This window comes from Dermacentor silvarum, chromosome 8, assembly GCF_013339745.2.
Source record: "Dermacentor silvarum isolate Dsil-2018 chromosome 8, BIME_Dsil_1.4, whole genome shotgun sequence".
Lineage (NCBI taxonomy): Eukaryota > Metazoa > Arthropoda > Arachnida > Ixodida > Ixodidae > Dermacentor > Dermacentor silvarum.
The window spans coordinates 147,600,434-147,626,391 of record NC_051161.1 but is presented as its reverse complement, the minus strand read 5'-3'; the positions used below and the strand labels follow the sequence as shown (position 1 = coordinate 147,626,391).

Genomic DNA, 25,958 nt, shown 5'->3' with positions numbered 1-25,958 from the left:
CATAAGAGAAACAGATTTTCCCCCCTTATTTATTAATAGCTGGCAAATACGGGAACGTCGGTAACTACAAGGCTGGCTATCTCAAAAAATATTAAAGAAACGTCCTGAGCGTGTACATGGGTACTGTGAATGTCTGTTGTCTCCGTGTCATCGCGGTGATGGAGTTTGCAAACAGAGCGGTCACTAGCGTTTGCGTTCGTTCGGACAATGCCCATCTTGGAGCGTGCAGGTCGCGCCTTTGACGACAAACGCTCGAGTGAAGCGCGCGCTAAGTGTGGCATCCATATTTCGTCGATCCCCGGGGTCTTTCCGCCGATCGGCGGCGGAGAGGCAAGGTCGCGTCGACGTCTCGTCCGTTGACGGCCGTCGTCGTCCTTGCCGTATAGTCGCGCGCGGGCTGATGACTCGTGGCGCTGCCAGCTGGAACACCCCCCTTGGCCACCCACCGGTGGTGACGTCACGCAGTGGTGGCTGCTCCTCTTCTTTCGGCCACCCGCTTGTCTTTTTTCTTATTCGTAGCTTCCCTTTCGTCTCGCTCTCTCGGAAGACGCTGCACGAGACCGGAGTAACTTAAAATGCGCGGTGTCGGGCGAGTTGGTGCGACGCCAACCAAACCCGCGATTCTTCGCCTCCGCCACGCGCCTCTGCAGGTGACAGCGTTGTCTCGCCGCCGATGCTTTTTGGCGGTGGTTAGCCAACTGTGCGGCTTTTCTCGATAGCCCGTGGTCAGTTTTGCCAGGCCAGTTGCCACTCCGCGAACCATTACGCGTGGATCGGGATGAGGCGCGGGGTATTACGCAACGGTACGCGGCGCGTGTAGCACACACACTCGGCTGCAAAACACTCGTCACGTAGCGAGCAGCCGTGTAGCCCCATCTGCGCCGCCGGCGTTGTTCGTGCAAGGCGGTTATCGCGAAAACAAGCGCGCTCGCCGCCACCACGTTTGGAATTCGTGGCGCCGGTTGTCACACTCGGATAATAGCGGAAGAGCCGGCCATTGCCGGATATCGGCACCGCGGTGCCTTGTGCCTTTTCCAGGAATCGAGAATTAGGCTCGCAGTGCGGTCACGTGACCCGGTTCGCTCGCGGCGACTGATGGCGTGTTCGAGTGGTCGTTTCGGAGTGCTATTCGAAAGTCTTGAAAGACAACTTCGATGCTGTGTATACGAGGATGTGCGGGTTTATCATCGTCAGCCTATAGGTCCACTACAGGACGAAGGCCTCTCCCTCTCATCTCCAATTACCCCAGGTCTTGCGCTAGCTTAGCTGATTCCAACTTGCGCCTGCAAATTTCCTAACTTCATCGTCCCACCTGGTTTTCTGCCGTCCTCGACTGCGTTTCCCTTCTCTTCGTATCCATTCTGTAACCCTAATGGTCCACCGGTTATCCATCCTACGCATTACATGGCCTGCCCAGCTCCATTTCTTCCGCTTATTGGCAACTAGAATATCGGCTATCCCCGTTTGTTCTCTGATCCACACCGCTCTCTTCCTGTCTCTTAACGTTACTCCTAACATTTTTCGTTCCATCGCTCTTTGTGCGGTCCTTAACTTGTTATCGAGCTTCTTTGTTGACCTCCAAGTTTCTGCCCCGTATGTTAGCACCGGTGGAATGCAATGATTGTACACTTTTCTTTTCAACGACAGTGGTAAGCTCCCAGTCAGGATTTGGCAATGCCTGCCGTATGCACTCCAACCCAATTTTATTCTTCTTTAAATTTCCTTGTTATGATCAGGTTCCCTGTGAGTAATTGACCTAGATAAACGTACTCCTTTACGGACTCCAGAGGCTGACTGGCGATCCTGAATTCTTGTTCCCTTGCCAGGATACTGAACATTATGTTTGTCTTCTGCATATTAATCTTCAATCCCATTCTTACACTTTCTCTGGTTTATAATATATAGCGATAATCCGGCTTCGCTGTCCCGATTACAGTCCGCTTGTATGGGCTTAGTCTCGCAAACGACCAGACGAAGATTCCCGTAGCATAACTGCCACTATGCATTACGCAATCTCCGCACGGCGCTCAATTCCGACGAGAACGTCTCGCCCTTTGTCTTGCATCCGCGGAGTGCCAGAACGGCATTCTCTGCTCCTTATTATTACTCCCCGTTTCACGGGAATGCTCACTACAGTTTGCCTGTCTCGGCTGACGTCATGCGACTGGCTTCCTCCTCCGCTGGAAGCATTGGAGAGACGGGGGGCTTTCCTGGAATCCGCGGCGATGTTTTTCTCCTCCAAACTGGCTTTCTCTTTTCACCGCACGTGCCGTATGGATTGCGCCGGCATGCACGCATCGGCCACGACCACTTCCGGAAAGTGTTGCCGCCGTCTGGGCGAAGGCGTGGGCGGCGGTGCTCGTGCCAGTTGGAATGCAGACCGGTTGCTCGCGTTTTTTTTTTTTTTTTTTTTTTTTCGTTCGATAAACCGGCGCATTGCAGTCTGTTCTCCAAAACCTCGGCTGTGGCCTTCTACTGCCGAGCACTTGGTCCCGGGTTTGCTTCCCCGTCGCGGCCGTAGCGTGCAAACACGCTCGTGTATGCCATAGCTTGGGTGTGGGTTATAATGAACTCCGGGTGGTCAGAATTTATTGGGAGCCATAATGGGGCTTTTGGGACGTTAAACCTCGAAAATCAGTCACTGTTAACGTCGGTTCCAATCATTCGGATTTGTTCAATTTGTGAGAAGGCTGTATTTTAAGCATGCACTATATGGAGAGAATCGTTATTTATTTATTACGATTGTAGGAACACTGTATAGGCGCGCTCGTTCGCGCTGTCGGCGCCGCCGGGATGTCCCGGGTGCATCGGCGCATGCGCGGGTCCAGCCAAGCACGTACGCTGCCCCCGCGTCGTGTGCTGCAGGAGGTCACGTGATCTGGTTCCAGCGGGGGCCAAGGATGGAGTCGTGACCCCGGCGTAGCTCGAGCACGCGAGGGCGACCTGAAAAGGCCGATTCCTTGATGCACGCCGTCTCCTCGCGCGCGCAGTGTTGGATGGAGGTCACGTGATCTGCCGAGTTTTGGAGGCGCTCCTTGTTGAAGCACGAAGGAAGGGGCAGCACGACACGTTCGCTTTGGGAGAAGCTGACAGCGCTGTTCATTCCGCCAGCGTTGGCGGTCATCGACTCTCTTCGTGCGGGCCTTTGGGCGAGTGGCACCATATGCTTGTTTAGTCAGTAGTTAGAGTGAACGTATATTTACTGCTAGTTACCAATCAAAATACGAGCCTCAATTCGTGTAATTGTCGAACACATTGCTATGGCTATCATGTGGTTCATCTTTCGGCTGAAGCTGCGACTTTTTCATTCGTCTTTATTCCCCCCCCCCCCCTTTTTTTTTTACCCTTCTTGGTGGCGTAGTGGCTTTGGCATTGTCCTGCCAAGCCCGAGGGTGCGGGATCGAATCCCGGCCCGGCGGCCGCATTTCGATGGAGGCGAAAAGCAAAAACGTAGTGTACCATGCACTGGTGCACGGTATAAAGAACCCCGGATGGTCAAAATCAATCCAAACGATATTTCCAATGCGTTCTAATGGAATATTTATTTAATTACTTACTTATTTTGTTTATTTATTTACTTATTTATTTGTTTGCATACCATCATTCGCCGAGGCATCCTAGGCTCCCGGGAGTGTGGTAACAACAAATCACTACATTACTGAAACGTGCAGCTAAAAGAAAATGTAACGACAGAACAGGCACGTGGAAGCGTATCATCACTACATAAAAGAAAAAAAGCGATCGAAGAGAACAATATATATTGTTCTCGCTACTTGTGCAATATATTGTTCGTCTTGTGAAATAATGGGGGGGGAGATAGATCACGAAGCTGGAGACTACGCCATTTAGCAAAGGCTTTCTAAAATAAGTGCATTAAAAAAAACAGAGAAAAAGAGAGAAAACGCCATTCAATATTCATTTCATACTGCAAGCCTTATCAAGCTCTTACAGGAGTAAGCAAGTGAGGTAGCATATTCCTTAACTCAGCGAGGGCGACGCCGTTCTGAGAGTGCAGTCATCAGACTTGAAGAATTGGTTAACGAAACGAGGATGCTTTTAAAAGCGAAACTTTGCGAACATCGCCTGGCCGTGCGAAACAAACAACAACATAATAATAAAAGAGCCAGGAACACGCCAGGGATGCCCCGTGATCTTTATCTTCAACTATTGCACCACCACCCTTCTCGCCTTCGCGCATCTGCAGCAGCGGCGTCGGCATTGCATTAACCTCTCTACAATGTCGGAGTGAAGCCTTCCGTGTCGCTTTTTGCGTACATTCAATAAACACAAGCTCGTCTTTCGACTCTTTATGCACTCACACAAAGCTTCGCTGTATATAGATTGCAACTCGTTGGATCTGCTGGAATTTTTTTTATATTTTTTCTGTGCTGAAAAACATGACGGAAAGAAAATCTGCTTTTTCTTCAGTCTTTCTTCCAATGTGACATTTGTGTATTAATTTTTGTAATAACACCTTATAGATAGGAATCAATTCTGATTCTACCCTGAAAGCCAATTATCCGTAGTGCCGCCGGCCAGGAGTCTAACGCGACTTCCCGACCGCTAACAACGAGTAATGTACGTGTCTGCATGTCGAACGATGAATTAATAGTGTTCCTCAATGGGTCGCACGTGTATGCAGATCGGTGCGTCGATGCATGAGGTAGCATTGTTTCTTTACTTTCTTTTTTTTTTTTCGAACCGTTCTTTGCCCCGCGAGCTGATAGCATTCCCGAGATTTTACGCAAAAATAAAAATATTGCAAATGTCTACTCAAAGGTATCTAGAGCTGACACCTCGAAACAGCGCTGGTGTCAATAAGACGACGACCTTATATTGGCAGGCATTCCCGAATTCACGCGCTTCCTCTTACCTTCAATGCGTTGTGTGGAACGGACGCCGTCTAAAGGCCAAATAAAGTGTTCGTATATTCAGCTACGTACATTTATTTCTGCCCAGCTTAGCCCCGAGGAGGGTCGTTTTGTTTTGGACCAAAGTGCTCGCGCCTCTGCAAAAAGCGAAAGTTTGAAGACGTTGATTTGTATCTGCACTCCTTCGGTATAAACACGCCGATCGTTCGTTTTCCATCAACGAAAAAAAAAAAAAAAAAAAAAAAAGACCCGCTCCACTGCGACCGGTGTGTTTCCCTCGTCCTGCGGTATCGCTGCGTGGTCGCGGTGGACAAATCGGCGGCAGCTGCCCTCGCATCGTAGCAGCTGTTTGTGTCCCGAGACCGGGTCGGGGATCGCGGTTTGCCCGCGTGTCCGGCATCGGACGAAGGAGAAGAAGAAAGAATCGAGCAGAGGCACGCCGACCGGATGCGACGCCGGCCACCGCAGGAACGCACGGCTCTCGCATACCCAAGGAGGAGGAGGAGGTGCGTGCGCACGTAGTACAAGAAACTGGACAGGAGGGGAGAGAGCCTGCCACGGGCACCGGCGCCGTTGGAGAAAAAGAAAAAAGCAGCGGGGTGGCTGCTGCTTCGCAAGTAGAAGAAGGAGCAGCGATAAGGTGGAGAAGGCAATAATAATAATAAATGGAAGGGGGGGAACCAGGATGCCGTCGGGCGGTGCACTTGTACTTGGCGGTGCGCTACCCGGATCTCTGCTGCGCGCGCGCGCCATCGCTACGCCTCCTCCTCCTCGCTCGCTGCCCCTCCTCCCACTTCGTGTATACCTGTACGCGGCGGAGAGGACGAAAGGGGCTATCGCCCGTTCGCGCACGACGGAGTGGACCAGAATGATCGCGAGCCGTGCGAAAAAACCGGGGGTAGATGGAAGGAGAAGCGCGCACGCAATCTCGGTTACACTCTTGATCCTGGTGTAAGGGTGTGCGACGGAGATTGTTTGACATTGCACTGGCTCGGTTACCGAATTGTGGATGTGCGCCTTCTCGCCGGCGGTGAAATGAAGCACGTGACGCGGTGCCTAATCGAGGCAGCTGCGTGCACGCGCCCGTGCCGAATATTGTTAATTCGGTACAGGGCGCGGCAGTTGCGCGATGTGAGAGCTCCGGATCGACCGTGTAGTCTCGAGTCAGTCTCGGCAAACGACCGGAGCCCGCGCGTATGCCGGTGCGCGTACCTTAGGTCCAGAATGCGCTAAGCTTAAAAGTTATTCGTATTACGAAGTCTTATGCGCCTTGTCGGTTGTCTTCTCGTAGTCCCGTTGCCCGTGCTGTTTGTTCTTGCGCGAATCACCGCTGTACGTATACTGTATACAATCGCAGACGTATACAACGGACAGCGCATATATTTCGCGTGTTCGGTCGACGGGCCAATCTTTAATAAGCATCGACAGTGAATCGCGGTGGTGTCTGTGCCACCGAGTTTGTCTCCTTTAATCTTCCCGTTATACGCCCTGCCTCGGCGCTTCTAAGATTCGAGATAATTCATAGCATCGAGGTCCGTATTCACACACGCACGCACACGGAAATAATTTTAAAAAAATAGACCGCCCTTCCACTGCTGCGGGGTGCAAGCGAAGCTTGTGTTGACTCGTTTGTGGCACGAGCGCGTGCCGAGCGCAAACCGAGGGCACACCGACGACACACCGGCGTCTTGTTTTCGCCCGGCGCGATGGCCAAGTAGTGAGTTTGCTGCGCCAAGTCCGCCCGAGCGCATCGTCATAGACTAGCGTATGAGCCACAGCGTTCATAGCTGCGGCACACTGCGCGGTATCGTCAGGATCCTGGAAGATGTGGTTAAACGAGCGTCCGTCCCATAGCGAGTCCAATCTCTACGTCACGAGACAAAGGGGCACAACGATTGGTGGGACGTGCCGCCGCCGAGTATCGCGACACTTGTGAAAGAGGTATCGGCGGTGGTGAGGGGTATAACAATGGGCCATCCATCATTCGTTTTGACACCTGCGCTTTCGAGGCCAGAATGCCCGCTTATAGCGCTCCTTTTGGGTGCGCGTTAAAGAATCCCGGGTGGTCAATATTAGTCCTGAATATCCCGCACCATACGGAATCTCGCAGAGTCTCCGAAATACATGGGCGGACCACTTACTTGGACCACTTTATACATAAACCGATGTATATCCACCACCGAAAATTGTTGTTCTACGCGTCGTTTTGTCCGCGGACGCGATCCGCCAGGACCTAGCCATATACAGCTTCGCGGTAACAAAAACGTCCCTTATATATGGGTTTGCTGTGTCATATGATGCGAGATATACCGACGGACGCGGAACCGCGGTAGGCTAGGAGAAAAAACACCTTAATATAAAGGCTGGATCAGGCATTCGTGACCACGTGTGCCTTTGTTTTGCACCGCAAGTATACGCACGTAGCCTGAATGAGCCGGGTTCTTTCTATGTATACACGTGAGTTCAGGACGTGCCTCGGGAAAGTGGCCTCGCGCTGGCGGCTCTCCTTGAATCCGTGGACAGAGAAGCCTGATTGGTTCCCTATATACCCGAGGCAGCGCACATCTTCCACGAGATTTCACCCAAGTTTGCTTCTAGGGACGCATGTCACGAAACACTGAGTAATTAACGGACAGTGCATGTAGTGGTGTCGTCCGACCTCGAAGTTTATGGCATCGTCGTAACCAGAGGTCCTCGGCTGTATATCCTGCATCGCATGTGTGCGCCGTCTTTCCCAACGGTGCGCGCATTTTTTTTCTTTTAATTTGCTTGTATGGGCTTTCCTGTTTTAAATGCGTAAGCATTTCTATGCCTACCCAACGAGGAAACCCCTTCGTCTCTCACGTACGACGAATTGCTGTAAAGAAATTAAAGTATAAAACAAATTCGAAAGCAAACACGTTGGCGGTGGTCAGTTTCGAACATACGCGTACAACCCCACGCTCAGAAGCCGAGTGTCTTACCCCTATGGGCTAAACACCCACGCTTGCAGCAGGTGAATATATCTGAACCATATGAATGTGTTGTCATCATCATCATCATTATCAGCCTATATTTATGTCTACTGCATGCAGGACGAAAGCCTCTCCCTGCGATCTCCAATTACCCCTGTCTTGCGCTTGCTGATTCCAACTTGGGCCTTCGAATTTCCTAACTTCATCACTCCACCTAGTTTTCTGCCGTTCTCGACTGTGCTTCCCTTCTATTGGTATCCGTTCTGTAACTTTAATGGTCCACCGGTCATCCATACTACGCATTACATGGCCTGCCCAGCTCCACTTTTTCCGCTTAATGTCAACTAGAATATCGGTTATCCCCGTTTGTTCTCCGATCCACACCACTCTCTTCCTGTCTCTTAACGTTAGGCTTCATCTTTCAACAAAGGCTTCGTAGAAACTATTGTTCTTTGACATTGGTTTTGTACCGGCGTACAAAACCAATGACAAAGAACTCTATAGTTTCTATGAAGCTTTGTTGAATGATTTGGTAAGGGCGGAATAAAATTCATCTCTATAGGACCTCACGTAGAGCCGACTTGGAGCATTATAGACATCCGTGAAATTCAGATTTTGCGAGAATTTAATGTCAAACACGCCACATCCCCGATGCGTTTCAGGTGGTCGCGCGATGCGCCTTCCGTAGGGCCGTTCCTTCACCGGCCGAGGTGCCACCGCTTTCTGAGGGCTCATGACGTCGCAACACAGACAGATAGACAGTCACTCAGTTTGTAAGGATAACAAGGAGTGATGAGGAGTTATATGGGACTCATCACGGTTGATAATTATGCAACGCGGATGGATGAGGTGCTAAAGAGCGATAAGGGCTTATAATGGTCGGAACAAGTCTGATAAGGTTAATAAGCACTGATAAAGGTTGAGAAGGTTCGGAACAAGTCCCAGAAGGTTGATAAGGACCGATAAGGTTGATAAAGACCCAGCGTTGATAAGACCCAGGGTTGATAAGGATCGGATCGACTGCGATAAGATTGATACCGACCGGTAAGGGTTGATAAGGCTCGGATCGAGTCCGATAAAGTTGATAACAGATAAGGGTTGATAAGGGTCCAATCTGGTGCGATAAGGTTGTTAACGACCGATAAGGGTTTACACTGGTCGGATCAAGTTTCATAACATTGATAATGACACTGGGGCTGCGTGGAGATGAGAAGTGGCACAATTCTTACGCAAATAGACAACTCCCAGAGGAGTTGCTGCGTGAATTTTTTCGCGAAAGTCTTGAATTCCACGTCGTCGTCATATAGACTCCAATTTCTATAGTACCTTCCCCTTTTTTTCTCTCTCGTTTTGTTTCTGCTGCTTTGCACTACCCCGTCTCTTCGTTTGCTCATTTTTCTCACCTTCCAATTCCTTTGGCGAATAATTTTCTTTCTTTCCCGGCAAACGCGGATTTTCCGCGTTGGCCGAGCAACGAACGCGGAAAATCCGCGTTTGCCGCGAAAATTTCTTTATCGCGCGTGCGACGCGTGTGCAGAGAGTACGTGAGCTCGGTTCGGTGCCAGTTTCGTGCCGAGAGAAAGAAAAGCGATGCAGTGCAGGTTATAAGAAAGAAGAAAAAAAAAAGCGCAAGAAAAGCGATTGTAAGAAGATCGTCTGGGCAGGCGAGAAGGATGGATGTTCGCAGCCTGCTCGAAGAAAAAGGTTGCTCGGAGGCCGATGCGCTTTTCGCCAGAACACTATTGCGCAAGCGCAGTGCAGCTGTTTGCGATCCCATTAGCGAGCCGACGTTGTATACGGTGCGTGTGTAGCTAAAGCGACGGACATCGCGCCAATGCATTCGCTAACTATCCGACGAGAAAAAAACAACTAAAGATCAAAAAGCACCAGCCTTTTCCTGTCGACAAAATGGGGGTAAGCGAAGCTTGTCGTGTGTGTATCTGACGTTCGTGGTGATTTTCTTTCTCTCTCTCTCTTTCATTTTCTTTCTCTCTCTCTTTCGTTCTTTCTTTTTTGTCCCTGGTATGTGTCATTGCGCTTGGACCCGTTCTGCGCTTTCGCCAGGATCGGCCCACTTTTCAGCGAATTCGCGGAGCAGTTTGCTCTAGAGGAACGAGGTGGCGCTTTCGGCGGCGCGACATACGTTGCCTCAGCGAATGCGCACGAATACAAAACCATTACTCCTTCTGCCCTGCTACTGTGCGATCAGCTGTCGTAAATGCAACTGGGTGTTCGCTAATGCACTGTGCCCAATTCATGCGCAAAATGCGTAATAAAGGGAAGACATGTGCGGTAGATAGCTGCAAAAATAGTGCTTCGCATATTAAGGAACGGAATCAACCTTTGTCGCCGCTGCTACATTAGGACTGCCTGTGTTGCCAGCCCTCCGCGATGCACGGCTTTCCTCGAGGATAAAAAAGATAATTCATCTGCCAGCGCTGTATAGCTAAGCTCTAAAGAAATGACTTCAACTTCGGAACGTCGGCACTTAAGAGTGAGTACCGCTCGTTATAAAAGGAAGAAGCGCCACTTACTGGCATAGTAAGCTTCTCGATCGCACGTTATCGACACTCATCCACGCCTACTCGCACGCAAACGTACGTCCACCCTATCGCCAACGTATCAATAATAAGTGAATGAGCGCACACTTGAACCAATGTGCCGAAGCATGAGTGACGGTGACCGCATCGACAAGACAGGAATGTTCGAAGCTGAACGCTTTGTGACGGTCCACAGAGTAAGCGAGGGACGAACGATAAAACGTCTTTGCTACAAGCTACCACAAAGTGCGCAACATTTACATTCTAAGCTTTATGCGCAGCAAGAACAAATCTATCGCAGCAGAGCACACCGCGAGCGATTAGGCTGAAAATAAACAATAAGATAGTGGCCGCACCGTGGAACTTTACTGAGTCAGAAACATGATCAGCCGCTGCTTCAAAATGTTTGCCAAATAAAGAACGCGAATAGCACCCCGATTCCCACTTAATTTATGAGCGGAAAGTTTCGACAGCTCAATTGGAATACATTTCTAGCCCCGCTTTTAGTACAAGCACCGTATACGCTGCTCGCGCCGTTTGGACAAGGCGTAGTGAGCTCCTAAAGCACTTACATGTGCTCTAAGATGTGGTCAAAGCTTCGTGTCGTGCACAAAGCCACCGGTCTACGTTATGCGTCGAAACAGAGGTTTAATGCGCCGCACCGGCGTCACGCGCTTCCATTGTAAACGTGGATGCAACGGAGGCAGCTAAGGCAAGCAATGGATGCGTCACCACGTGATCAAACATGGCCGCGCCCACGGGAGCGCCGCGAAAAGGGTCAATAAAGTTTCGAGATATTAATTTTCAAAGTGTCCGCCGGAATGCATTGGTGTTCCAGTTACTTTTGTGCTTCAACGCATAAAACAGCGTTTTCTTCTAAAAGTTAACTGGAACGCCAATGCATTTCGTCGGACACTTTGAAAATTAATTGTTCTATCACGGTTCCGCGAGTTCCGCCTGCACAGTAAGCGTCACCAAGCTAGCTTCAAACCCCGCTTGGGGAACACCAACAACGCTGGTGTTTGCTTTCTGCTGTGTGACAGGGCCCGCTTGCGAAAATAATACACCGCCAAACGGAGGAGTTCTTGTGTGGCGCAGACAGCGACCTCTTCACACGGCTGACACTGCTTTCGCAGCATCAACGGCGTCGTGGTGAACTCCCGCTGCTTACAAAATATGCAGGCAACCCCCACGCAAGCACACGCGAAGCAACCGTGGAGGTTGTGTGTAATGTAACTGCATTTGTGGCGCGGCCTACGGGCACTTTCGAGGCTTGACAGAACCTGTAGCAGCTACCGCTGTGGTGCGTCGTCCAGGCATAGTGGCGGGGTCGTTGAGCTATGCCACAACTGCGGTCTAACGATAGAAAAATGCGTGGGTGGGCTACGCCGCGCAGTTGGGCGTCGTGCAGTGAAGCCTGATTGCAAGTGCGGAAATTGCCGTGGGGACTGCGACCAAGCCATAGATGAAAACACGAGGGCGCATGTTTTATTTCAATGCGCTAGCATTAGAGTTCGCATTACTAGTGTCGAAGTGGAGAGCGTGTTTGGCTGCATAAGACGACGAAGCGAAGGGGCCGCACCGTCAATCGGATCAGTGGCGGGACAGCGCGTTCTGGCCGTTGTGTGTGTAGCAGCTGTGCACAGCTGGTCTGACCGGAGCGGAGAGCAAACGTCGCGCCAACGTTATCTTACCTTTCACTGGGGGGCGCTGACAACAAGCACCGGCGGCATCCCGTCGGTCTCACCTGTCTCACCTCGTGCGCTATCGAGGTGCGACGCCTAGCTGCAACGCCATTGGTGACGCCCCTCGTCACGCTAGCTTTCCGATGCTAATGCCTTTTCGGCGCTTTTCGCGTTCGTGAGTGGTTCCTTGATCACTCACGAACGCGAAAGGCGCCGAGAAGGCATTGGCATCGAAAAAGGCATCGCTACAAAATACCGGCCCTGGTGTCATATTGCTTGCTTTTATGTTGTCTGTTTACGGTGGGTTTAGCAAAATGTTTTCTTGGGATAGTCAGTTCTTAACTAAGAACACAAATCTTGTGCGAGAGGGACGAGGACAATTCTTTCTTCTTCTTTTTCTTATTAGTATTATTATTTGATATGAAAACACACATACACAAAGGCCAAAAGGGAAATAGGGTTTGCATGCACAGGACAGGCACTGCCCCGTGCACTCTGTATTCATTTTTGTCTCCTTTGCGCTATGACTTGAGAGATACCCTCTCTGTCTAGGTGTACGACACAAAACGTTTCAGGGACCCTTTAAGTTGTAGCTGGCTGTTTAAACAGTGGCATTCATAATGGTGACACAAAACTTAAGTAGAAATTAAGGAAAAATCAGGATGCTGACTGACACAATTAATTAAATGTGACTTCAGTTTTAGTTTGATAGCTGCTGACATTTGCTTGATGGCCTTTGGCGTTTGAATTGTCACTTATGACAACCCTTGCCAATTTCCGCACTTGCTTCATTGGCACAGCCACTGCAGCCAGTGATGTCTGCTTTGAATCCCCTTCACTCTTTGCGCTGTGTAGTTTGGTGCTGCGTGACATGACTACATATTGGTGTTTCGCAATTTTCTTCCAGTCATGGGAACAAGGAAGTCTTCTCGTGCCGAGGCATCCAGTTGGCGGTGGACTGGTTCAGGGCCAGGGGCCACACCAGCATCTCCGTTTTCGTCCCCAGCTGGCGGAAGGAAGCCTCGCGTGCGGAGACTCCCATCAAGGGTGAGCTTTTGGTGCCTTGCGTGGCAGCTCGGCTGGCCACATTTGAGTGAAGCTTTCTTGGCGATCCCTCCCCGACTTTCTTGACAACGGCTGCTGCATCTGTCTTGCCAAATGGGCACATGCCTTGCGTCATGCGGCACGTGCGCGCGAGACCATGTGAGCATGTGCATGCATGCGCCAGTTTCCATTACGCCGTGGATGCACGAATGACACCGCATACATCTGTCCTCACCATTTTTCTCTGCAGACATCAGTTTCCTCTTCTAGACATGTTGATGTATCACAGTGTGCATTCACATGAACTGCTGTGTGCATTTCTCCTTACATTGTGAACGGTGTGGTGCGTAAACATAAACATAGCATCACAGTATAGTTGCAACCGATAAGATGCATAAACATAAACGCAACTCGAGACTACACGTTGCATTGATGACAATAAAGATAACTGTATGCATCGTATTTCTTTTTATAGCATTTATGTAACCTCTTCACAAAAGCTTCGATTCAGAGATTCCAACATGTGCATAGGATAGGCATTTTTTTGTTACCTTTTTTATAGCCCCTGATTAAACTTGTGATCAGAAATGACAGCATCATATCAGCCATCGTTTGCCATTTTCCATAAAGTCCGCTTCTGTATTTTCTTGTTTAAGAGTTTGTTGTGTTCATGCTTCACTGAGCAACCTCAGTGTATTCTAAATGAATGACAGGTCCTCCTCTTGCAGTTAAGAAGGCTTATTGCTTACCCTCCTTCATAATCAAATGCACACGCAGTGCAAAAGTGCTCTTATCTGGCCATTGATCAACCAAATTGAATGGAGTTTGTTGAATTTAAACAGCAATGTTAAATTCTAGTAACTGTCAGGAGCACATTTGCTTATATGCTCAGTTCTATGAAAACTGCCAGAAACTTCCTAAAGCATATAGAGCATCAGTTTACAACTTTATAATGGCATAATAACAACAACTACTACCATGTCATGACTTCAAGAACTCATTTTGTTGGGACATCTAAAGCAGACGAAATGTTACTCATTGCTTTAATTTAAATAACTATCTTGGGATCGTTGTGTTTGTAAAAGCCACATTAGTTGTGTAACTTGTTTAGTGCCAATGAGATGTTGGGGGAGCCAACTAAAAGCCAACAGAGAGGCTTCACAAAGATCAGGGCCCCATACTAAAATACTTACAAAGCCATATCACGGGAACAGTGAGAACAATCTCAATCACTTGAGTCACTAACTCCGCTCACACCGACTCACTCCAGTAAATGACTTCACTGATTCACAACTTCACTCGCTCGTCCCGTGCAGACCAAGAGATCCTGCTGCAACTCGAGAAGGAACGGCTACTGTTCTTCACGCCCTCACGCAACGTGGGTGGCAAACGCATGGTGTGCTACGAAGATCGCTACATCCTGAAGATGGCCGCACAGACGGGTGGCGTGGTCGTGTCCAACGACAACTACCGGGACCTGGTAGCCGAGAACTTAGACTTCAAACGTGTTGTTGAGGAGCGCCTGCTTATGTACACATTCGTCAATGACAGGTTCGCTGGCACAGCTTCTCACAATTACTATACCGCTGCATGCAGTGCTGTTGTGTGCGTTGGAATGCTGGGAAGTGAGAGTTCGCATTGGAGTATGTACTAGGACAGTGTGTGTTTTTCTTATGTTATTATGTAGGAGTTTGTTATTGAAACAAAGTGCCTGTCCCATGTGTACAATTACATGAAACGTAAACAGCACCATTGGCAGGCCACAGAATTTAGAGAAAGGACGAGAAATGGACAACCCATTCCACAGCCCTAGCTGTGGAATTCTGTAGTGGCATTAAAAGGACCCCAGAGGCGAGCATTTAATAAATCCATATCATTGGGTTACCCTTCTGGAAACCTTGCAACAGTCAAGAGATGACCTAGTTGCAGAGAAATAACAAGTGAAGAGGCTGTGTAATGCTCATGCCATTCAAATCGTCTATGGCGAATGGGCACATCTACTGTTCTGGTAGTGTTGTAGGCCATACTCTGCAGGGTGCTACTGCATGTTTTGAGTCATAGACCAGCACAGAGAGAACACCACAAGCTCATGAAAGGTTGCGACAGAGCAAGGTGAACAGTTAGTTTCAGCGAGTTATTCAGTAAAACATCCAGGGATATGTGCCAAACGACATTTCCTTTTATCTTGCAGTGCAATGACATTGAGATTCTGGTTATCTGTGGTTAATGACCAACTTACCAATTATGAGTGAGAGATTGCATCGTAGGGCTTGCACCATATTTTGACAATAACAGCATCAGTCTTGTTGTACTATATCGTTTAAATTTTCTTGCTTATGAAAGTTCAACTCTCAGTGAAAGCAATGCCTGTGGGGCAAACAGCTACTGCATTTAGTGAGGACCCTGTGGTTCAGCTTCACAGTCCTATATTGTAAATGTTATCAGTGTCCAGTGCCATGTAGTCATGTCGCAATATCCCTGTGCATGCAGGTTCATGCCCCCCGATGACCCCTTGGGGCGGCACGGGCCCTCGCTGGATGCTTTCCTGCGCAAGAGTGGTACGTTGCCCCCCGAAGGACCCCCGAGCTGCCCGTACGGCAAAAAGTGCACGTACGGCAACAAGTGCAAGTACTACCATCCCGAGCGTGGAAACCTGCCTCAGAAGTCGGTCACCGAGCGGCTTGCCGAGCAGGCCCGCCTCCAGCTGCAGGAGGTCAAGGCGCGCGGTGCCATCAAAAGCCGCGACTCGTCCCCTGGTGGTGAGTGAATACTTGAAGTACTTGAGAAGTTGCGTGCGGGGTGCGTGAAATGACAAAATATTGCCTGCTAGTATGCATTTCTTATTGACTGCTCTTACGTTCGTGTTAGGTGCCAGTGGTTTCAGGTTGGCAGATATCTCTGGCTGGCATGATTACTTTATGCAGAGCGATGGTGAAAGCACCAGTAACAACTGCCACAGCGATCTGGGAAGGCAAGTTTATTTCCGCCTGCCGTGCACAACTTTCACAAAGTCACCATTCGGGGTGCTTTGAGAAACCTCCACACAAGTCCCCAGCTTTCAAGATAATTGAAGAGTACTTTTTACATGTCTGGACCGTGAACGGTCCAGATGCAATATGAGCATTGAGAAACAAGATACTAATGGTAGGACCTTAAATGGCTAAACTCAGTGTGAAACTTCAGCACGAGAAAATTTCACACTGAGTTGGCACTTCACGGTGGGTTCAGATTACTGCACTTCTTTTATATATAGCACAGATTACAGGATATTGATATACAGGAGGAAGCCCCGAAGTCAAAGACTGCAATGCAACAAAAATGTGCAGGAAATGTGGAATTTCAAGTGATTGAATGGAATTGAATGTTTATTTTCACGTGATATAAATGAAGGATGGCGGGAGTAAAAGCTGCACTGCAGCGTCAAGCTCCCACTACCTCTGCAAAGGGTTGCAAAGCAGTGACATCTTGTTTTAAATAAAAGCTCAACATGAAATACAATACTCAAATGGTTACTATAGTAATAATAATAATAATAATAATAATAATAATAATAATAATAGAACAGCATTATTTGTAAATTGTGCGAATGAAACTGCAGCACTGTCTATCAGTACTATGATGAGAGGCAGCTTTCGCCATAGTCCGTGACAAATGGCGCCACCATTCTGGTGCAGCGAAATGCCAGTCCTGTCTGAAATTTCACTATAAATTATCCAGTAGTTTAACTGGGAAAAACAGAGTGAACCAAAAGTGGACATTCAATATACCCGCGAATACACTTCTGCAAAAATACCAAGTCCCAGACCTTGTCGCCAATTAAATGTTTTCCTGTTAAACCTGTCAAGAACTCGCATGCATCTAAGCGTGATCAAGCACACAGAGCCCTTCTATCATTTATGAAGGCGACAAATCTAGACTACCGATTAGTATAGCCTACCATATTACTCCAATTTTGTGCTAAATTGTGGAACGTTTGCCGGACGTTAAGTGCCGCCCAATGTGTGTAGCACACATGCATGTTTTGTTCTTGTGTTGTTCTTCACTCCCCTCCTCCTCCATTAAATTTTCTCTCCTTAATATCTCTCCTGTTCATCATTCATTATTATTTTTTGCAATGTACCTTTTCTCTTCTTGAGCTGGCAGCTGTTCCAGCTAGTTCTCTTCCTCTTTTCTATGATTGCTTTTATGTGTCCAAACCCAATAAAAAAATTTACTATATAACAACAAGACAAAGACATCCGTTATGTGCAGCATCTTTTTCCTAGCATAAATTCTCATTCACTTAAGGCAGTAATTGCTTGCAGCAACTGTTGCCACACCCTCACTAACCAAGCCCCCACCGACTATAACTGCATCGGGTTTCGTGTCCAAGTTCTTGAGACCTGTTTAGACGGCAGTGAAGAGTGACTGGCTCTTGTCCTGCCATCCTTGCCTCGCAGGTGAACTGCTCAAGACGAAAAGCCTGCCGCCCGGTGCGACTGAAGCGATGCTCCCCAAGAAGAAAGTGCCACTCTCGAGGACCAAGTCGTCGGTGCCACCTCCGTCGGCATCTCTGCTGGGTGCCGACCTGTTGGAGGCTGACGGTGGAGGCCACTTGTCGGTGGCAAAGCGGCTCTCGGATCCCGACTCGGGACTGGGAGCATTCTCGCTGCCCAAAGGGTGAGCTGCCGAAATTGTCCTAACCATCACCTGCCCTTATAGTTCCTCTAATTTACTGTCCCCCAAAGTGTGGTTGGCAATCTATTAATGTTTAAACCGAAATATCCATCAAGCAATTGGGAGGGAGGGAATAAAAGAATAAAAAACTGCCGGGCTTGGGGAAAAATTAGTATGCCTAAACTTTTTTTAAAGGGACCCTGAAACACTTTACTAAATAATCATAGAATGGCCTCACTGTTAAAAGATGTCATCTCATAAATCTCGTAGCGCACAAAGCTTTTCGAATCCTTCAAGTTTAAGTGGAGTTATAGCACCGATGCGCGACTTTCTCTCTTTTCGACTCCGCTAGCGTCCTGGAAGCTACACAGCAGAGAAGCCAAGGGGACAAAGTCCCGCCCGAAAGTTGAGTGTCTCGGCGACGAAAGGACTCGTTGCGGCTCCCCGTGGTGGCCGCGATAGACTACGCCGTCGCTACACTACGCACTGTCGGTAGACTACACTATGCCACTGCTATCTCGGAAGCCACACGCGGCAGATGCAGCTATATGCAACTGTCGTGCGTAGACCGGCAGTGCAAACGTGAAATGATTTTTCAGGTCTTTTTGAGATCGCCGACATATACATGTTTCATGTATTTAAATCAAAATTAGCAATTATGCAGTACTGAGAACGTTCTCGCGATCACAAAAGCTGTTGGTGGGACCAGCTGCTTGCAATGACACTGCACGACAACATTGGGGAGGCGAGAGTAAGCAATTTGTCGTTGTTTTCGACACGAGATTGGAAGTTCCCTCCTGCGTGCAGTGCAATAACATGTGGCTCACATGTTTACAACCCCCGTGAACATAGATCAGCAACATTTTCTTACTACATGTTCAAAAAGTGTTTGATGGCCCTTTTAAGCAGTGTCATGAAAAACATTGTTTATTAAGAAGACAAAAAAAAAAGGTTGATGAAGAGTTCGTATTAGTGTACAGGTGAATGGGAAGAAACCCTAGCAAAACACAGGCAGACTCAACTCCATTTGACATCTACGTAAAGCGAAGCATTCTTGGTGCGATTAGCTCATGAACCATGTGTGTGCATATGAAGTGTGGTTCTTGAGGTATAAGTATTAGCATTAAATTGGAGCATCTCATTCGAAGAAATGATTTCATTTGCAGTGAATTATAGACAGGCTGGACATTATATGCACATATTTACATGCAGTACATCAGACGTATATCATTTGTTAAAATTTTCAGTGGTGGAGCCATAATGACGTGTTGCACTCGTTGTGTTTCTGATGCGTCGGTTTGTTGTGTGCAATTGCGGATTGGGGGGAAACGTGCCAAGCTTCTCAATGCACTGGCTTGCCCACAAGAAAGCATGTTCTATGCCGCTTGTCAAAGCATGCGTCCATGGCATTCGGTGTTAGAATCCAGATACGTACGAAAAAGTGCATGGAACTCAGCAAGAAAGCTTCGCTTTAAAAACATTCCAATAGAAAAACCCTTTCAGATTACTGAGTGAATCAGTATGTCAGTCCTATTGCTCTTTTAGGCATACCATTCCAATAGGATCAATTGGCCGACTAGACAGATAGCCACACCGCAAGGGCATCCATGCATGCTAGCACGATAGGAACATTTACACCAGAATAAAGCTTACAGTACTTAATAATTGGCACTCTGCATGGTGGGAGCACGTTTGCTAGGGAAACTTGGGGGATCTGTGTCTGCTCTTAGACGAAGCTCCTGCTGGTGTAGTTCGTTGTAATCATGCTTCTTTCTTTTCCAAGCTCATTCGCACATCAGGCTGGGGGAGTGACCATCTTCTTTACCAACATGGCATCTACATGGTTTAACATAATGCAACATGCCTATAGCTGTAGCAACTTGCCTAGATGATTTAATATTAACAAGATACGAATAACTGCTTGAGCAGTGTCATAATGGACTTCTTCTTGCAGCAGTACAAAACATGTTGGCTTTTTGTACACAGTAAAAGTTCACATAATGAAAAGTTCAAGTAACTAGAGAGTTTTAACTCCTCCGCAACCTTCTTACTATTTGAGAATTATTGGTTACTGGAGGCGTAAACATGAGCGGCCAGGTTAGTGGCATGGAGCCCAAACAAGCACAGTGCTGTTATTGCAGTAACCAAGTGTATTCTACCTCTCTGCTGGTGTAAATTTTCAGCAGCGGCATAACCGTGAACACGTTGACTTTTAAAATCTTTTTTTCTGCAAGATCGCTCATGGAACACTAAAACATGTCTCGAGGCATTGTGGTTATACGAAGTGTCACAAGATGTCGCTACCAGCATTGTTGCTGCAGTAGACCTCTCCGGTAACTCAGTAAACCGCCAACAGTAAGAACTTTGTGGACAAGCTAAAGCTCTCTGTTATCTGCTCGCACGGAATGCTCATTCCAGAGAAGCATTGCCTACTTTCACATTTTCTTTAGACCATGTAATAAACTGGTGCCATTTTTTCATGCAGGAGTCCCGTACTGTCGCCTGGCGGTGCAGGCAGTGACGACACTCTGGGCAGCGGCAACCTCCACCGCAAGCTCCAGCGGCAGCTCACGCTCAACCCAGCATGCGACCCGCGGCTGTACCAGATGCGGGCCGCGGTGTCTTCGGGCCTTGTTCCGCCACCTGCGGTGAGCCTGGCGGAAGCCGTGCATGGCCGTGCGGGAAGCCAGGAGAACCTTCAACACCGGGCACTGGGACGGCTGGCAAGCGACTCCGGCCTGGTTGCCACGGCTGGCGGAGGTTGGGGCACTCTGCCCGGGGCACATCACACCGAGGTGACGCGCATCGCCAGTGCACCGGACTCAACACGGCAGCAACGGTCACAACAGGCGGCAGCAATTCAACGCCTCAGTAGCACATCTGACACCAGGTCAGCATGAAACTTCGGCTGTTGAGAAAACATTGAACGTCGTAACATAGGCGAGATCTACGTTTTGTTTTTGCACAACAGTGTGTTTGAAGTGATGCGCTTAAACATGGTGTTGCGTGCAGTAGCATCATTGCCCTTGCGAACATGAGCAACATTCATGTGTGAGATGTTGGGACTCAGTATGTGTGTATTTACTCGTTTCAAATGTTAAATGCAAATGAATTAACAAAACAATGTGCAGAAACCATCGGCGATGATTGTCAATCTAAGTGAATATCCCAAATGAATGAGCATGCAAGCAAACAAATGGACAAACACATCGACTTATCATGAAAACAGGCGAAAGAGTCAAGGAAAGCTAATCGCTTTAAAAACTTTCAGATTAACTTGTGCAACAAGGACTGTGAAGCTATATGAGAGAGTTGTGACACGCTTTGGAAGTCCTAGGAGCTGGGTTTGCCGTTACGCGATCCATTCGTGGCTTTGCAAACGCTTCACTATATCTGAGCTTAGTTGCATCTATGGTCGCTGCTGCTGTATTCGTCGCATGTATTCTCAGCTGGCTGTACAGTTCCAGCTCCACTCCATACAATGCGCCTGTGCCTTTTTGATACCAACTACGCCACCGCACCACACCATCACATGAAAACCGTTAGAGACTCCTCTCTACAGCTTCGCTGTGAATAAAACAATTATGACACATTAACACTGCCAAGAAACAAAACAAAGACAGATCACTGCAAGGCAAGCTTACGTGGATACCTCTGTAGGTAAAAAAATATGGTAGAACTGTCAGTAATAATTCAGCTATGCAATAATACACTGTCAGAATGCAGATTTCTTTTTCATGCGAAGAAGTGTCTAGTGGCCTGTACCAAAAGCCTGTACCTTACTGTCCCGATGGGTCCAGTATGGCGTAAAGTGCCAGCACATCGATTCAGCTCTGTCACTTGCCAGTGAATCATGTAGCATTTTAGGAAGGTCTTTCACTGCTCGAATCCACAGCAGTGGCACCAGCCTCCGAATGGTAAACTCACCAGCCGTTTAATTTGCAGGTTGGACGCATTCCCGCTGGCGGGCGCGGCCACACCGGTGCCAGCCGGCCAACTATTCCCTTCTTTCCCGGGCCTGAGCCCCCACGCCGCTGCCGGGGGGTGGGGGGGCCTGCCCATGGGCAGGCCGCCACCACCGCTGCCACTCGAAGTGGGCGCACCACCACTAGACACGGCTAGCCCCCGCTATCGCCTCTACTACCACCTGTCGTCCATCTTCCCCGAGGAACAGGTGCGTGCCGCCATGGACCTCTACCCCGAGGAGACCAACCCGCAGAAGGTGTGCGCGGCCATCCTCGCCATGTTCCCCAAGGGCTAACCAAGACGGCCCCCCCCCCCCCCCCCGCCACTTTTTTGGCGGGTTTATGTCCCTCTTCGTTTCTCCCCTGGCACAGTGCCATCTGTTATTGCAGAGTTGAGTGGTGGGCTGGAGGCCCCTGGTTGCGAACGGGTCATGCGTTGCCGCCGCCTTGTTTCTCTGTCACTGCATTCCCTCGGTCCTGGGAGCACTTCCAAACGGGAAGGCTACAACACTTCTCCCGAAACCTCACAGTGGGAATGGTTGTCCCGATTGTTGTTGTGTGCGGTGTTCCGATACCTCCTTAAGGACACCACAAGTGTAAGCAAATGTGTGTGCACTGCTGTCTTTTACCTGCATCCCCGGCATTCTGGGTGCAACCTTAGGCTCTCGAAGCCTGCATCATCTTTCCACAAGAGCACGGCACCCGTTGCTCGGCTGGAGGTTCTGACAGCTTGGAGACTGATACAGAAAATGTGCGCGCATCATCGCCTCCTGCAGTGTTCCTCTCAGCGCCGACTGAGCAAATACGAGGCCTGTGAGCGAAGCCTTTCCAAGGAGCGTTGTCAGTGTTTACAAAGTGGAACCTGTTTTCTGGTTCTGAGATGTGGTCAAGCTGGTGTGTGAACACGGGCCAAGTTTTATTTCGTCCATATTTGACCTTCCCCTGATGGCCAGCGGAAAGGGTGACTCAGAGGCAGAACCCGGGAACTCGGACATTGTTTCCCACTAGACCCTTATCGTCCTTTCCCAGACCCTGTGATTGCAGTCGAAACTTCGATTGTACGGTGTTGATGCTCTCAGGTCTGTTTGCATTTCCCAGAAAGGAGGCAAAGGAAGCGAGGGTGAAAGAAGGATTTAAACGGAATCCCCACCCCCCAGTCGCAGTGCGGTCGTGTTGAAAAGTCTCTGCTTTCATCATGTTGCCAAGTTGCATGCACGGCGTGCAGTGTTGTGCGGGTCACCGAATAAGCATTCAGGGCGACTTTCTCATTTCTTGTGCTTGTGCTGACACAGGCAGTTTGGCTGTTGCCACTCGTGTGAGGTCCCAGCCACTTTCATTCAGTCGTGACTAAATAAGGTCACTTTCACAGGAAGAGCCATCTGAACTGTGTAGAGATCTGTTAAAATGGCAAGATGGAAGCTTCTGGTGAACAGTAATGTCTGTGCTGTCTGCTGATATAGCATTAATTGTGCGTAGAAGTCAATATTTCTGAGATGACCTAGCCCAACAACAAGCGCTGGAACTTAGCAGCACACATTCATGTTCTCACCAACAGTGCTGGTACTTTTAGCAGACTGCACTGAGGGTACTGTAAGCCACATGCTCGAGTGTTGCTCTCAACAGATCTAACCTGCGTAATTTGAGAACGAAGCACATGCCTGCACTGTGTGTAGGGTGTACTGACTTGTTTCTGCATCGTCATGTTTGCATGGCTCTGATGTCTCGCACTGCAGCTTGGCGTGTGTTTGCCCAAAGAGGAAACACAGCTGCGACCGGTAGATGCTCTTTTTGCAAATCAGGTTTGCATCTGCAAGCTGCGCTCTGCATTCTCACACTGTCATTTTTCTACATTTCGGTTAGTGGCTGTACAGGAGGTCAGGATGGCCCACTGAATCGGACAAAGCTCCCAAACTGATGCCACGTGTTGTGGTGTAAACTGAAGTTTCATGTGGCGTCTGCACATGTGGCGCGTTCTCGGTCTTAGTGAACTAGAAAACAAACTGGTTGGTGTGTTAACGCTTTTTCTTGTTACTTACACGCACAAGTTTTTGAAGCCTATTAGTACTTGATTCAGCCCTTTATGGGTGAAATGTCTGTGTAGGTGTGGCATCTTCAAGGGCGCACGCTGTGCTGCATTTTCTTGTCACTAGCTGCGCATTAGGTGTTGGGATGCTGTACTAACAGTTGTCTCCTGGATTGTCTGGAGCAGAGCCGACCATTCATTGGCATCTTGTGTAATGAAAGTAGCCTCAAAATATTTCGTGGGCCATGCAGCTTCTTGTGAAGCTTTGCCTTTCTTTCTTTTTGCTAGGAGGAAACGTTTCTCAGTGGTATGTTTCCTGCACACAAGTTCTCGTGCCATTTCTCGCTTTCTGATGCATTGCCTCGACGGCAGAGTTGCAAGTGGGAAAGGGGGTGGAAGCAGTTAGGGTTTTTTTTTTTTTTCATGTTGACGCATTTCACGCTGGCTTTTTTCTTGCGTCGCTCAGCCATCACTACGGAGGACCCATACGTACTGACAGGGGTCTCATTTTTACTGCCGCAGCACTGCGTGAGAGGCGCGTTTTTTCAAAGTTCACACACACACAAACATTGCCGTGATGTTTTCCTTTCTCTTTTATATGGCAGGCCTTTTGTGGTCATGGCTGCATTTGTACACTGTCTGTCTTGTCTGAAATGTACAGTGCGTTTCACTGTCCCGCACTCTGGCACTGGGGTCTCTCATTCACAGTGTGCTGGCAGGTTTTGCAATTTTTTATGGCAAGTGTTCCCATTTCTCCTGACGCCTCCCAGCCTAACAATCTCGCGGAGAATGTTGTGTTGACATGCAAGTTTGGCTGTGCGCTGGAATGTGAATCCAACTCCTCCAAATGAACGCTTGCACGGCCAGTGTGGCCTAATACTGTGTGTGCAGGTTTTGTGCCGGGCTTCTGTCACTGGGTGCAGTCAACAAACCTGGTTAGCTCAAGTGATCGTTCACTCACGAGGGGGTCACGCCTGAAGCACATTCGCTGCACCCTTTGCTAGCTCCTACGCTAAGAGTGTTACAAAATGCAGGGGCCCTTGTCTTCAGGCACGGACAGTGCAGTGGTAAGCCTTGTTTTTGCAACATCATGGTTGAGAGACGACAGATCACAGGTTCAAAACCTGCTGCTGCAGGCTGCCCACTGGTAAAAGTGGGTGCGAGCATTCCTTGATGCAGCACTGAGCTTTTCTTCTGGGGTGAGCTGCTTGGTGAATGAGCCTATGCTGCTTTGAACTCCAGTCAAAACCCTTCGAGGGCGTAACCTCAGAAATTATAGGTGTATTTAGGATTTAGGATTAGAAGGACTGGGGTGTGCATTGAAGAGCAAGTGCAGGTTTCTAGTGTTTTAGTTTAGCTTGAAAAGATGTGGGGTTGGGTGGGTCACGTAATGCATAGAGTAGATAAAAGTTGAGCTATCGGGGTAAAAGAACACCATGGATTGTCGAGGGATGAGAAACGCAGTTGTGGATAGCAGGGGATTATGTGCTCTGATGAAATTAGGAAATTTGCAGCTTGAAGTGGACTAGTTGGTTTGCCATGGGTTGCAAACGGCAACAGGAAGCACGAAGGACGACTAGCAAGACATCATGATGATCGTCAGTAGCAGGTGATTGCAGTTGAAGGTGATCGTCAGTTGCAGGCGCAAGACAGGTGTAACTGGAGGCCACTGGGAGCGGAGGACCTAAGTAGACTGATGACGATACTGATAACGATCGTAATCTAGTGCTTGGGGCCACTTGCATGGCTGAAATTTTCTATTCCGCACCCTAAGCATGCCTATTGGATGAAAACGATCTTGAGTAGCATCAAGTAGTGTGAGAGAGCACATTTTGCCACATCGATGCCGACATTTCTGCACGTCACTGCCAGGTTTGACAGCAGTAAACTTGCCTTGAAACACCAGAGTGCAACACATCACCGCCTGTTATTGCCTAAGATATGGGCCTTACTTGCAGTATTTGATGTGATACCTGCATCCGCTGATTTGATCGAAGGCTCATAATCAGAAAAGTAGCGAACCATTTGTGGTTCTAATGTGAAAGACATTGATTTTGTGGCAGCCCCTTTTTTTGGATGCACCAACGAACTGAGCGTTGTGTATGGCTGCAGGGCTTCGGCCCTTGGAGCACCCAAGTGATTCTATTACTTATCAGTCCACTCCATCCTAACTATCCTTGTCCCAGGATTAACTACGAAAATATAATAATAATCAAAGAT

The 25,958-nt window shown here is 48.7% G+C and overlaps 1 protein-coding gene across 3 annotated transcripts in view; it reads left to right on the top strand.

The window, feature by feature from the left end:
* Positions 1 to 25,958, top strand: part of LOC119461754 (endoribonuclease ZC3H12A-like) — a 107,373-nt gene that overhangs the window by 75,946 nt on the left and 5,469 nt on the right. For 2 of the 3 annotated variants that reach the window (XM_037723129.2, XM_037723130.2), the window contains exons 4-9: positions 12,958 to 13,097; positions 14,411 to 14,645; positions 15,585 to 15,853; positions 17,534 to 17,753; positions 20,236 to 20,640; positions 21,696 to 25,958. The exon at positions 21,696 to 25,958 is cut by the window's right edge and continues 5,469 nt beyond it. In XM_037723129.2, coding sequence (XP_037579057.1) covers positions 12,958 to 13,097; positions 14,411 to 14,645; positions 15,585 to 15,853; positions 17,534 to 17,753; positions 20,236 to 20,640; positions 21,696 to 22,011 — 1,585 coding nt within the window. In that variant the 3' untranslated portion in view covers positions 22,012 to 25,958. The remainder of the gene's footprint in view (positions 1 to 12,957; positions 13,098 to 14,410; positions 14,646 to 15,584; positions 15,854 to 17,533; positions 17,754 to 20,235; positions 20,641 to 21,695) is intronic. The other variant, XR_007468280.1, reaches the window with a different exon arrangement.